General features: G+C 45.5%; 1 protein-coding gene across 1 annotated transcript; it reads left to right on the top strand.

The window, feature by feature from the left end:
* Positions 1-4,340: 4,340 nt before the first annotated feature.
* LOC119389567 (uncharacterized) lies at positions 4,341-12,189 on the top strand. Its single transcript, XM_037656884.2, has 3 exons — positions 4,341-4,422; positions 10,425-10,824; positions 11,839-12,189. The coding sequence occupies exons 2-3, from the start codon at positions 10,458-10,460 to the stop codon at positions 12,006-12,008; spliced, it is 537 nt and encodes a 178-aa protein (XP_037512812.1). The 5' UTR covers positions 4,341-4,422; positions 10,425-10,457; the 3' UTR covers positions 12,009-12,189.
* The last annotated feature ends 390 nt before the right edge of the window (positions 12,190-12,579 follow it).

Here is a 12,579-nt window from a genome sequence, read left to right as displayed (position 1 = left end):
ATCCCAACTCGTATGCAGTATGCAATATTATGCAGTAGAAACTTTTCTAAAGAAAACTGTTCGTCAGGTTTGTTGGTACTGATATTTCGAAGCACGAAAAAAAAAAAAGAACTGTGGTGCGCGGTCGTAGTTACACCGTAGTTCGTATAAATACATTTATGTTGTAATACAAAAGGTACACTCAGTGGACATGATTTGCATAATTTATGGTTACATTACAAAAAAATAAGCAAGACAGTCTGTATTGAGATAATGTAGCAAAAAGAAAAGCATGAAAGTCTAACTAGGAGTTCGCATGCCTGAAGCTGTAAAATTGGCGACTTAACTAAAATAATGACAGTCCAGGGAACCAGAGCAATCACTTCCCCAAATAAATGCAGAAAACAAATGAAAAACAAAAAATGGATGCGAGTGATATAGTTCAAAAGTATAACTTAAATGCACCCTGAAAAAGTTTTTTTTTTAGTTTTGTCATCTTTTAGACTACAGCATCATGAAATCATTCGCACCATAAATCAACCAACGCACCTTGTATCAAGGAAGCTTCAGGCAATATGTGACCCTTCTTCTCAACACTGCCTTTCCTTTTTAAATTGTAGAACGGGCAGCCGTCGCTGGCGACGGCAGCGCGCTCGACGGAGACGAACAGCATCGCGGAGTGGTTGATATCTGCTCCGCCGGATGCCGCAATAATACGATAATACTACCAGCCATTCGCATTTTGTTTTCCAGCACGCCGACATTCTGCAAACGCCAAGTATTTGAGAACGATCACCGATAAGCGTAAATTCGGGCAATATGGTTGTGTCTACAGGGGTGAAATTACAGCCGCAGACGCGTGGATCCTGGCGTTGATCGGATAGCAAGAGCCCGACGCTCAATGCACCGACGAGCTGAAGCGACTCCGTTCGCCAGTTGCCTTACATGCCTTACACGATGTCGCAGATTTACAGGTCCCAAATTTGCAGCACAACACAGCTAGGGCAATTTATGGTGTCCTAGAGGAGAAACCTCGAGATAAACACTGTCGCGCAGGTCACGTCAACCCGGAGCACGTTGTAACACAGCCAGACGACGCTCGTTGCCCACCGGAGGTTCAGTGACGTAGACTGGAGATATCCAATCGGATCGGTCGCCGGTGTGACGTAAATGGAACAGTTTCACGTAGAATGGAAGCAGGAAATTGAAAACTCGTTCGGCTGAGCTTTGCGATCTGTAGTGATCGCATGTTTAACGTCATGTAACAAAGTACACACTTGGCGCAGAGAGCTTAAATTAGTCCGCAAATGATTCTTAGGACTTGCTTTACCGGTTCAGGGCGTTTGTAAAAAATCGTCAAAACCGTTTCAGGGTCCCTTTGAAATAAGTAAGAAACACGTACGCCTTGAATCCAAATGAAACAAAAACATAATCAAGAAAAAAATTCTGAATAACGAATCCCGAAATTCCAGGTTACAGACGCAATGCCTGCCGTTTCAGGAATATAGCATGGTTTGAAATTTGAACAATAACAACAAAAATTATGCCGTCAATGAGAACGAATATACAGTTCGTCGATGATTGAAAGCACTTCTGTTTATTAACCAATTGGCTCAATAATACCTTGATGAGTACATTCTCTTTGTGGCAGTAATATCCTCAGTCTGTGGTTGCCAACGCGGAGCAGTTTTGTACTTCAGTGGCTAGGTTATGAGTCCAATCCACGGCGGCCGCATTTCGATGGTGGACGAAGTGCGAGAACACCCGCATATATATCTGAGTGCACGTTAAATAATTTCGGGTGGTCAAAATGATGCCGTAGTCTTCCACTTCGGAGCGCCTTAAATTCATGTTGGTTTCGGCGTACAAAATCTTTTATTTATTTTTTTAGGGTAGCGACCTGACTTGATGTGTCAGCTGATGGTCGTAAGAGGAGATATGAGGATGGTTTGGCAACGGGAAGACAAGAAGTAAGAATCTGCTGAAGTTAATACAAAAGTAGAAGGACCCGTAAAACCATGAGATATCCGGCAGATGGTATAGTGAACGCGCCAGGTAGGTAAAATTCAGGAGTATAAAGGTCGAGTACGACGTTCTCAAAAATCAGTGTACACAAAAAAATGCTGAATAACATTCCAAACTGAATACATGACAAACATACCTTGTCTAAGCGTATGAAATAAAGTGTCATCTGGGAAATAAACAAATTACGAACATAAAAGGACTATTTTCATTAGGGAGCTGAAGGTTGTCCGGAAGGGCACGGCTGGCTTATCTCTAAAACAAGACATCATGGTTGGCTCCATGTCGCGAAGTTTTTAAGCAAGCAGAGCATGTAAGCGTGGCATGTAAATCATACCCTACACGACATGCATGTCATGATTTTCATGTTATCACCTCTCATTTACATTTGCCATGCCGTCACGTCACGAAACATCAATTTTGGGGTATACCAAGCTAGCGAACCGGCCGCAAGCGCACCATGAGCGCGGCATGTAAATCATGCTCTACATGAAATGCATGCCATGATTATCATGTTACCACCTGTCATCTCTGTTCGTCATACAGTCACGTCACGCAATGCCAGTTTTGGTGAATATCAAGCTAGGAAAACGGCCGTAAGCGCACCATGAGCATGGCATGTAAATCATGCTGTACATGCAATGCACGTCATGATATTAATGTCACCAGCTGTAATTAATGTTCGTTATACAGTTACGTAACGCAAAACCCAATTTGGTACCTGTCAAGCTAGCGAAACGGCCGCGAGCAGATCATGAGCGTGGCATGTAAATCATGCCCTGTATGACATGCATATCATTATTTTCGTGTTACCACCTCTGCTTTATCTTCTTCATACAGTCACGTCACGCAATGCCAAATTTGGTACATGTCAAGTTAGCGAAACGGCCGCAAGCGCACCTTGAGCGGGGCACGTATGCCATGATTTTCATGTTAGCACCTGTCATTTATGTTAGCCATACAGAAAGGCTTCGTCGTACTAATTTTGGTATACAGTTGAACCCCTTTATAAGAAACATGCATGGAAAGCAATTCTAGTCTTTTAAATAAGGTGTCTCTTATAAGCAGGCTACCACATATGCATTTTCTTATCAACCCTAATTTCAATGTAGGCACACTTGTGTCCCTTATACCCAACTGTCTGTTACACCAGTGTCTCTTTTAAAGGGGTTCGACTGTATGTCCATCTAATTAAACGGCTGCGAGCGCCCCGAGACCATGTCATGTAAATCATGCTGTACATGACAAGCGTGCCATGATTTGCACGATAGGACCTGCCACTTATGTTTGTCATACAATCTTGTCACGCCATATAAATTTGGCATATGTCACGTTAACAAAACGGCCGCAAGAGCACCAAGACCGTGGCATGTAAATCATGCCGTTCATGACATGCATGTCATGATTTTCATGTTATGATCTGTCATTTATGTTCGTCATACAGTCATGTTATGACATACCAATTTTGGTATACGTCCCATTAAGGAAACGGCCAGGAGAACACAAGGTCGTAGGCGGATAGATAGATAGATAGATAGATAGATAGATAGATAGATAGATAGATAGATAGATAGATAGATAGATAGATAGATAGATAGATAGATAGATAGATAGATAGATAGATAGATAGATAGATAGATAGATAGATAGATAGATAGATAGATAGATAGATAGATAGATAGATAGATAGATAGATAGATAGATAGATAGATAGATAGATAGATAGATACGCTCAAAGTCGCAGAAGTTCGTAAGAAATGCTTTGCATTTAAAAAAGAAGAGCAAGAAAAAGAAAAAAAGAAAAGGAAAGAAGAATACGACACTGCTTAGAGTCTGTCTCTAAAACCAGTTGTCCGCAAGAAATGCAATAATGCTTTCAAAGCCTTCTGTGCTGAGGAATGCAAGTTACTGCATTAGTGATGTCACCGCAGGCAACGGTTAGCGCTTGGGATCGAGCCTCGGCTTCAAGACGATGCAACAAACGGCACGAAGTCATAGTGCGGAGACTACACAAGTAGGGCTAAGAAAGAAAAATCCTTTGATACCTGCATCGAGATAAAATTGTCATTTGCCCTAAAAGTTTGCTTAACGGTTTCAGGTACAATTACACAGCAAATCTGGGGGAGATTTTCGTTATCCTTTTCTTGTTAAGAGAACATCCGCTTTGCGCTCAGCGCGAGTGCTGAGCGAGTTCCAGAGCCCGGTCGTAAAGGTCGCGCCCCGAGACGACCTTTAATGGACTTTTACTTCGCGGATCTTCTATCTGAGGGCAATTAGCGTAGCCGTGATAAGGATAATCCTTTTCTTTTCTTTCGTAGGTGCGCGTCGCGGCAACTCCCTTATAAGCCGGCTGATGTCCCCTCTTCTCCAGTCATAAGGATTTTTACATTCGCCAACGAGCACAGAATACCAAGACAAGAGGTAAGTTTCGGGCACCCGGCTCCTTCTGCGACTTTCGTTAATACAAGTGAGCATAAAAATCGAACCAGTTCCATTTCGTGAAAACTGTAGAAACTGCAGATCAGAGCTAAGGATTCGCCTGTCTCTGTTGGCGCTCGGCTTGCGTCTGAGTCTTCCGAAGCTCAGAGTTACCTCGCGTTCGTTGGCGTTTCGCCTTCGCTTCTCTCTTCCGTAGATCTGTAGATCTATGTCTAACTCCCGGCGCTGGCGTTTCGCTGTCGCTTGCTTGCTCGGACAGACGAATTAGCCCTTCGGCGATGCTGGCGTTCCGAACGTGCCACCTGCCCGGCGTCCATGGCGGGAAAGGAAACCTTAATTTGTGATGCAGAGGCGCCCTCTCTCGACCTATTTCGGTATTGACTTGACTTGTGGAGTCCTCTTTTGACGTCACGCTCCGAGTACCAAAATAGGTCCTTTTGGTACTTAGAGTGTGACGCCAAGCGACGACATGAGACGACAGCCCGGGCTCCTAAGTGCTCCGCTCTTAAAAAAACAACGCCCCATTGTTAAGACGCGCGGCTCTTCAGTTTTGTATGAAATTCCGAGAGGCGCTGTTGATAGCAGAGTGTCCGTTTTTCAAGCTGCAGCCAAGTTCAGTTCTAATTTCAAGTTATTACCAGACTTTGCTAACGCATGTGCTTTGACTTCAAACCCCCCTCCCCCTCTCAGTTTCAATTAAACCGGTTCAATGCCTGTTCAAGTTCGTTCTCGTACAAACGAATTACGTCCGCTAGCTTTTCGAATCACAATTCTCGTCAACGACATTGCAGGAACTGGCAATAAGTGCGTGCACTTGTACGACTTTTAGGCTAAACGCTGTTCGCACATTCACTCTCGCTTCACTCCTTCCCTCACTTTCGTTCCATCTCGCTTTATTTTCGCTGATTATTGGCTTGCGTTCGTTATTGTGCACAACGAAATTGCCCAAATCGCTTGATCGACCATGTTCCGAACGATACCCTTAAGAACTTAGTGCGTATGCCTGGAGTAGCATTACATTGCTTTCACCGCTCGCTAAGTGCTAAAAGACACACGATGAGTTTGGTGTAGTGATGTCGTAGAGACAGTTTTTACTAAAGTGATTCAGCGTAGTCAGCTTTATGCGGTCCCTTGGTCACTGAGGCAATGTTAAATCAAATCACTATAGGTGGGCGACGTAGGCTCTAGGAAGCTGAACTTGATAGAGGCAACGTTATTTCGCTACTGCCTGACGAATCCCACATGTAGGAGTTAGTGTCTGAGAAGTCTCAAAACAACTACGACGTCCGGATAGCAAGATATCGACGAGAAATAATTGTTTTCCAGTATCGTGTCATGCTTGCACTTAGATACCTTCTGACATTATCGTTATGGGGTTTCCTCGTGAAGCCCTGAATCAGGGGCGTAGCCAGAAATTTTTTTCGGGGGGGGTTCAACCATACTTTATGTATGTTCGTGCGTGCGTTTGTGTGTGTGCATGCCTATATACGCAAGCAAAACTGAAAAATTTCGGGGGGGGGGGGGTTGAACCCCCCAACCCCCCCCCCCCCTTGGCTACGCCCCTGCCCTGAATGTAAACCTAGTCGTGCTCCTACGTCCCGACATATAATTTCTTCTATATCTATGGTATATAGTCCTACTACTGCACATAGGTCAGCAGCAAAAGAGAGTTGTACATGACAACATTGAGACGTCGAGTTTCTAACAGCTGGTTGGTTTATGGAGTTTAACTTCCCAAAGTTACTCAGGCTATGAGAGACACCGTAGTGGAGGGCTCCGGATGATTTCAACCACGTGGCGTAATTTAACGTGCACTGAAATCGCACAGTACACGGGCCTCTATCATTCCGCCTCCATCGAAATGCGACCGCCGCGTTTGAGATCGAACCCGCGTCTTTCGGGTCAGTAGCCGAGCACCGTAACAACTATGCCACCGCGGCGGCTAATTACGAACAACGTAATAGTAAGAATTGTCGCTGGCACGCCGACGTTTGGACAAGGACACTCATATTCGTCAGTGGAGCAAATGTCTTCCTTAGGTGGCGTTCTTATGTACACCTTGCTCACTCTCCCCCTCTTCATTGAAATAGCAGGAGGAGGAGGAAAAGGATCATGACTGTGAGGCCAGCGCGTAAAGTAAGGTAGCTGCACTCAAACTGCCCAAGACAGATAACTTCTGGTTATTTAGGTTATCTAGGGGTTAGCGTCAATCTGACCATACGACACTTCGGTGCCACTCCGTCCGTTAATAAGCGGCTGTCACACCGAACGTCGTTTCATGCGCTGTGAAGGCAGCCAATTAGAACAAGGACTCGGACCCGTAATAAAGTAGATAAACGAGGATGCAATTAAGGAGACTGTTTTACGACAGACCAGACGCGAAGAAAGCAAACAACGGAGTACACAGCGCTCGTATAAGCCTCCGTCATGCGGGATAAGCAGCTTTGCCGAGTAGTTTTTCGAACAGCAGGAGCGTTCGTGTTTATCGTTGGATCTCTGCTACGAAGAGGGAGACTTTTTTTCCCCGTAAACGCTGAATCACCGCTGTACCTGATGAAGATTCGAGAGATGATAATTTGCTGTGATGTTTGAAATCATTGACTAAAAAGTTTACCAGATCAGGTTACATGCACGTACGTTAAATTTTCTCTAGAATTCAACTAAGGCTGCACCGGTGAGCTTGTTGGTTATTCATAGCATCCGATGTATAGGGCATCCAGGACGGGACAGATTAAGAGACACATAACACACACACAGCGCTAACTTTCAACAATGCAGTTTGTTCCGAGAATCACTGTATCGAATAAACTGCATTGTTGCAAGTTAGCGCTGTGTATGTGTTATGTGTCTCTTAATCTGTCCCGTCCTGGATGCGCTATACATCGGATCCTCTAGAATGTCCTCTGGAAGAGCTCCTTGAATGTAGGACTGTCACGGCGACCCATTCTGAGCAATGCATAACGAAAATAAGAGCGTTTAAGCAGTGAATTCAAAGGGAGACACTTAAAGCATCAATAAATTGAATAGAAGCACAAGATACAATACTAATGTAAGAGCTCGAAATAATGAAAATGATCCGAACAAAGATTAGACAGACACAAATTTTTGGTACAAATTAAATACAATTTATTTTGAGCGTTCTGCCCTTGTGAAGCTGTCGACCGCTTACGTGATCACAAATTTATCATTTTCTGTAGCACCAACCCCAATGCAAGCGTCGGATGGATGCATGAATGGAAACAAAGCTTTATTAAAGTCCCTCGGAACGAGCTCTAGCACGTAGCGGGTCGGATGGCGCCCATTAATAAAACACGCATGATTACGTCATCACGAGCAAAAAACGCCAGGCCTGCGCTGAAACCGCAGCACAGTCACAGCGAAAGCTGGAAGAGCGGCGTTTCTAGAGCCCGTTGTAAGCTCTCTTGGGGCTACAATACAAGTACACTAAAAAGGTACCCACTACGCCATAAATCACAATTTTTGTGAAGTTGGGAAGCACCTTCTAAGCCATTATTTGTCATTCTGCGGAGAAGCGAGGCACCAGCTACACGTCTGTAAGGCATCATGTGAACTTTGTTGACGAGACGACTAATGATGATGAAGAATTATGGCTCAGCTCTTTGTAATGGGTTGGAAGCTTTAAACGGCCCACCAGTTATGTAATTTGCATTGGGTGACGCCCAGTCGCTATTTCCCTCTCCCGTCATGCTGTATAACATACGTTGACGTGGGAGAGAGACGGAGGGGGGGGGTGTAGAACTTTACTGAGACCCCGAGGAAATGGATCATGCGCTTATGGGCTTCCTTGGCAACCAATACAAGTGCACTTGCGAGGAACCCACTACGCTATAAATCATTGTAATTTTAAAGACGATAGTCTTTCTTAGGGAACTTAAACGCAGAAATGTTGGTCTGTCTTTCTGTCTGTCTGTCTTTCTGTTTGTCGGCACGTCCCTCGATTCAGCCACTCGGCCAAAGTTGAACCACTTGCCCGAGGGCCAGCCGTCTTGAACTGGTACGGCTGTTCATACTTGTGAACGTTGTCGATCAAAAAGTAAATATCATGCATATCTGAGGTGCAACATCACTAGGTAAGTATTAGGTGGCGTGTTCCTTTAATAGAAAATGCATACATACGTAATTTTAAGGACCCTAGTTTCTTAAGCTGCGCTGAAAATGCATAAGAATGGAAGCTTGAGCGAGTTGGTTAGCGTTCATCTTTGTTGAAACAGCGCTCACTAGACGACGACGAAGTAAAAGAAGGCACAGGACAGGCGCTGCCTGTCCTGTGCCTTCTTTTACTTCCTCGTCTTCTAGTGAGCGCTGTTTCAACAAAGCTGAAAATGCGACTGCGCTGAAATTTGCCTTCCTCCGTGCCCTTCGCACGAGCTCATTGTTGTGTTTCGGTTTCGGTTCTGTATTGCACTGTACGAATGCCATGGGTTGGTGTTGAAAAACTTTAGTTTTGAGAAGGCCAAGAAGGTGAAAAAAAATATTTAAAAAATGAAAAACCAGCGTTGTGGGCGGCCTTCAGGCTGCCGGTTGTGGGCGCCGCTCTGGCGTTCCTGTTTTACCCAGGCGACGTGTAAATAAAAGAGTGTGTGGAGAGTACTCGTTGAGTGCGGACGTTTCTCTGCAAAGGTCTTCGCCTGCTGCTGCTGCGCCGGGACTACCAGCACGCAACACAGCACTCATGTTTCCCGACGTATTGCCAGATGGCGTCCATATCTCACACAGCGCCTCTTCTATCATCTTTACACGACATTTGCAGCGAAGCACGCAGATACGCGGCCAATTTTTTGAGAAGTAGGGCAGCAAGCACTGTGCCATTTTTCGTCATTCTACGGAGAGCGTTGGTACCTGCTAAACGCATGTAAGGCATTATGCGCACTTTATTGATGCTGTGCCTGATAACGATGAAGAATTATGGCAGAACCCTTTGTAATGGGTTGGAAGCATTCAACAACCTACTCGTTGCGCAATTCGCATTGTGTGACGCCTGGTTACAGAATTCGCGTTGTGCGACGCTTGGTGCTTATGTTACTCTTCTACCACGCTATATTGCATTTGCTGTGGTGGTTCCTTCCCGACATGAAGCCTGTATAGGACCTTTTTGCAAAGCAGTTTCAAGCACCGGCATGGCTCAGAGGTTGAATACTGGGCTCCCACGCAGAGGGCCCAGGTTCGAACCTCGTTCCATCCTGGAATTTTTTTCTTATTTCGGTTTTTTTTCTTATTTCGAGCGATACTGGTTACGGACACCGGCGGTGGCGGCGGCGGACAACTACGGCGCCAAAAACGGCCGGTGAAATGATCTCATAACAGCTTTCGCTGTAAAAGAAGCCGCTCGGCTGGCAGTGGTGAAACGTGGGACTACCCCGCGCCACCATGTAGCGGCACAAGGACCTCGTTTCAGAAATTGCAAGCAGTGAAAGGAAATGCGATAGCAATGAATGAGGCGATGACAGCTTATAACACTGTATGGACAAAGTCAATTACTGCGATTGTAACGCTTCTGTAACGCCTTCGTATAAAAATGTGAACCTTGTCACAGTGATAAGATTGTTTTAGTTCTCCCTTTCTCCTTCCACAGAGATGTTAAGCGGGAAAGAGAAGACTGAGCATTCGGTGACTCCGCGTGCCTTGGTCACCCGCATTAGCAAAGGCGGCAAGAAAGCAACAACAGAAAAAAATTCATGTTCTCATTGTGCTTCGAAACACGCAGCTCTATTTCCTTAGGGTCCAAATGATCCACTGTTTTTCCTTCTACTCCTTCCTACCAACCTTCCGTGTCATAAACATCTTCCAAAAAGCGCAAATTACAACATGGACAAGATAGAAGGACAAACCACAACTCTCAATTTCAGCGTTGTGGTTTTGTCCTTCTGTATCTTCTTGTCCGCGTCGTAATTTGCGCTGTTTCCGAGATTCTTAAGAACTATTTAAGAATAGCTACCAATTCTTCTTCCGTATCATGGACGCAGGATCTCGCAACCTAGTCCACGATAACAAACAAGATGGGATGCTCAAAGGTTGTGGTTGGCCGGATGGTGATGGTGGCGGTCGTCGTCATGGTCGTCGTGTCCGTGGTCGTCCCCGTGGTCGACTGTAAGGGCGCCAAAGCCGGCAAGGCCGGGAAGGCCAACAAGGCCGGCAAGGGCGCTGCCGGTTCTTTCGGGACGCCGCCTCCTCCTAGCGAGGACTGCGTCGACGTCGAGGTGGCCGCCGGTGGCGGAGCCTCCCTCGTAGCCGACCCGAACGACTGCACCAAGTACTCCGTGTGCACGGGAATGTTTAGCCTGAAGCTCACCTGCCCACCCGGACAGCACTTCAGCGTGGCTGACAACAGGTGCACGGCCCCTGAACAGGCTGCATGCGACCCCGGTGCGTACAATAGAAAGCTTTAGAAATTGTAGGAGTACAGGGAATTGGGCTAGTTGGTACTGGTTCATTATCTCTGAGCGCGACAAGAACGAGGAAAAAGCTAAGTTACACAAACGACATGACACAGCGCCGACTATCAACTGTATAGTATAGTATAGTATAGTATAGTATAGTATAGTATAGTATAGTATAGTATAGTATAGTATAGTATAGTATAGTATAGTATAGTATAGTATAGTATAGTATAGTATATTCACAGTATTGTATAGTATAATATAATTTGCACGGGGTCGTGGTCCTAGTCAAGCCTGTGGAAAGGCTTTTTGACCCCGGCCCTCAGCATCCCAATTGATCGAACGTTGGAACCAATAAAGTTTGAAAGGGTGCCCCAAGCGTTGGAAAGGGGCGGGGCGGGTGGAGCTTACCAGAAATCCGGCTGGAAAACGAAAGAAAGCAAGAAGAGTACAAAAGAACACCAAGTGTAAAAGGTTCCCGCAAAAGTAAAAAGGCGTTTTGATTTTGCATTCTTAGAAGCATTCAACGTCTACACGAAGACACCGTACCGCATTTGGACATACTTTTCTTTTCTTTATAACACCCTTTCTACAGGCATTTTGCAATATGCGACAACTTTTTGCACCATCAGTGCTCAATTTGACAATATATTCGATAATGAAGTTAGCTCTTTCTATTCGCCAATCGCCATTTAGACATGACATGACATGACATGACAAGAACTTTATTGAGGTCCTGACGAGCTCACGCCCTGGAGGATCCGGTTCATTTCGACAATGATCAAAGTTAGAGATTGCATTAAAAGTGCGCTCATAAAATCCTGGCTTATCACGCACTGCACTGCGGCTTGTCTTAAAAGTCAGTCCATCCATAGTTAAAAACAGTGCAAAATAAACGCGGATAAGATGCACTCTGGGACGGACATCGTAGACTTTACAAGGGCACCGTGTTGATTGGCTCGGAGAGCCGCTCTCATCATTTCTTTTTTTTTTTGTGCAGCTTTTACAGCTGCACCGGCTGCCGCTGCTGAGGCTGAAGCTACTGAAGCAGCCGGGAACGTCGACGCTGAGCCAGAAGCCGAGGTCGCTGAGGTAGCCCAAGCCGCCGATGTCGCAGAAGTCGCCGATGATGCTGAAGCAGTCGCCCAGGAGGTCGCAGTCGAAGTCTAACTGTAGATAGCTCTGCACTTCTCTCTGGCCCGGAATCGGTCGCGGGAGTTGGCGCGCGTTATCGCGTGACACCTGATCATTGACCGCTTCAGCGAAAATAATCGAGCATAGGCCTTGGAGACTGGTCTGATGCATCTGGTTTGAACCCTCGAAGAAGCTTGCAGTCATCAAATAAAGACAATCAAGTTTTGCAAGTTATGTCTTCTGTATTTCTGTTGTCCTTATTTTGCGGCCAGCATGAATGCTTTACTAGTTGTGATGTAAGAGTGCTGGAAGTCATTCTCAACTGTAGTTGTTGTACCTTGAGGTCATTAGTGTGACCGCCTCAGCAAAAAATTGTAGGAGAGAGAAGGGACGGGTCCATGAGAAAGCACATAGCGGCATCGAGGGCTGTTCTAAAGACGTCGGTTGCTACCTTGAAAGAACTTGACTAGAGCTATCAAGTGAACCCTCAATTTACTCGTTGTATTGTCGTACTTCTTCAATGAACATCCTTTCTATTAACGTCGTGACTATAACAGTCAACTTGAAAAAAATCGTCCGTTCAGTCGTTCTGAAGCCGATTAGAAAA

Source organism: Rhipicephalus sanguineus, chromosome 4 (assembly GCF_013339695.2).
Source record: "Rhipicephalus sanguineus isolate Rsan-2018 chromosome 4, BIME_Rsan_1.4, whole genome shotgun sequence".
Lineage (NCBI taxonomy): Eukaryota > Metazoa > Arthropoda > Arachnida > Ixodida > Ixodidae > Rhipicephalus > Rhipicephalus sanguineus.
This window is presented reverse-complemented; position numbering and strand designations above follow the sequence as displayed.

Bases quoted from the DNA above. Each gene is read 5' to 3' on its own strand.
- LOC119389567 (XM_037656884.2), top strand. From the start codon at position 10,458: ATGGGATGCTCAAAGGTTGTGGTTGGCCGGATGGTGATGGTGGCGGTC. The intron at 10,825-11,838 runs GTGCGTACAATA...TTTTTTGTGCAG, and splicing joins ACAGGCTGCATGCGACCCCG to CTTTTACAGCTGCACCGGCT.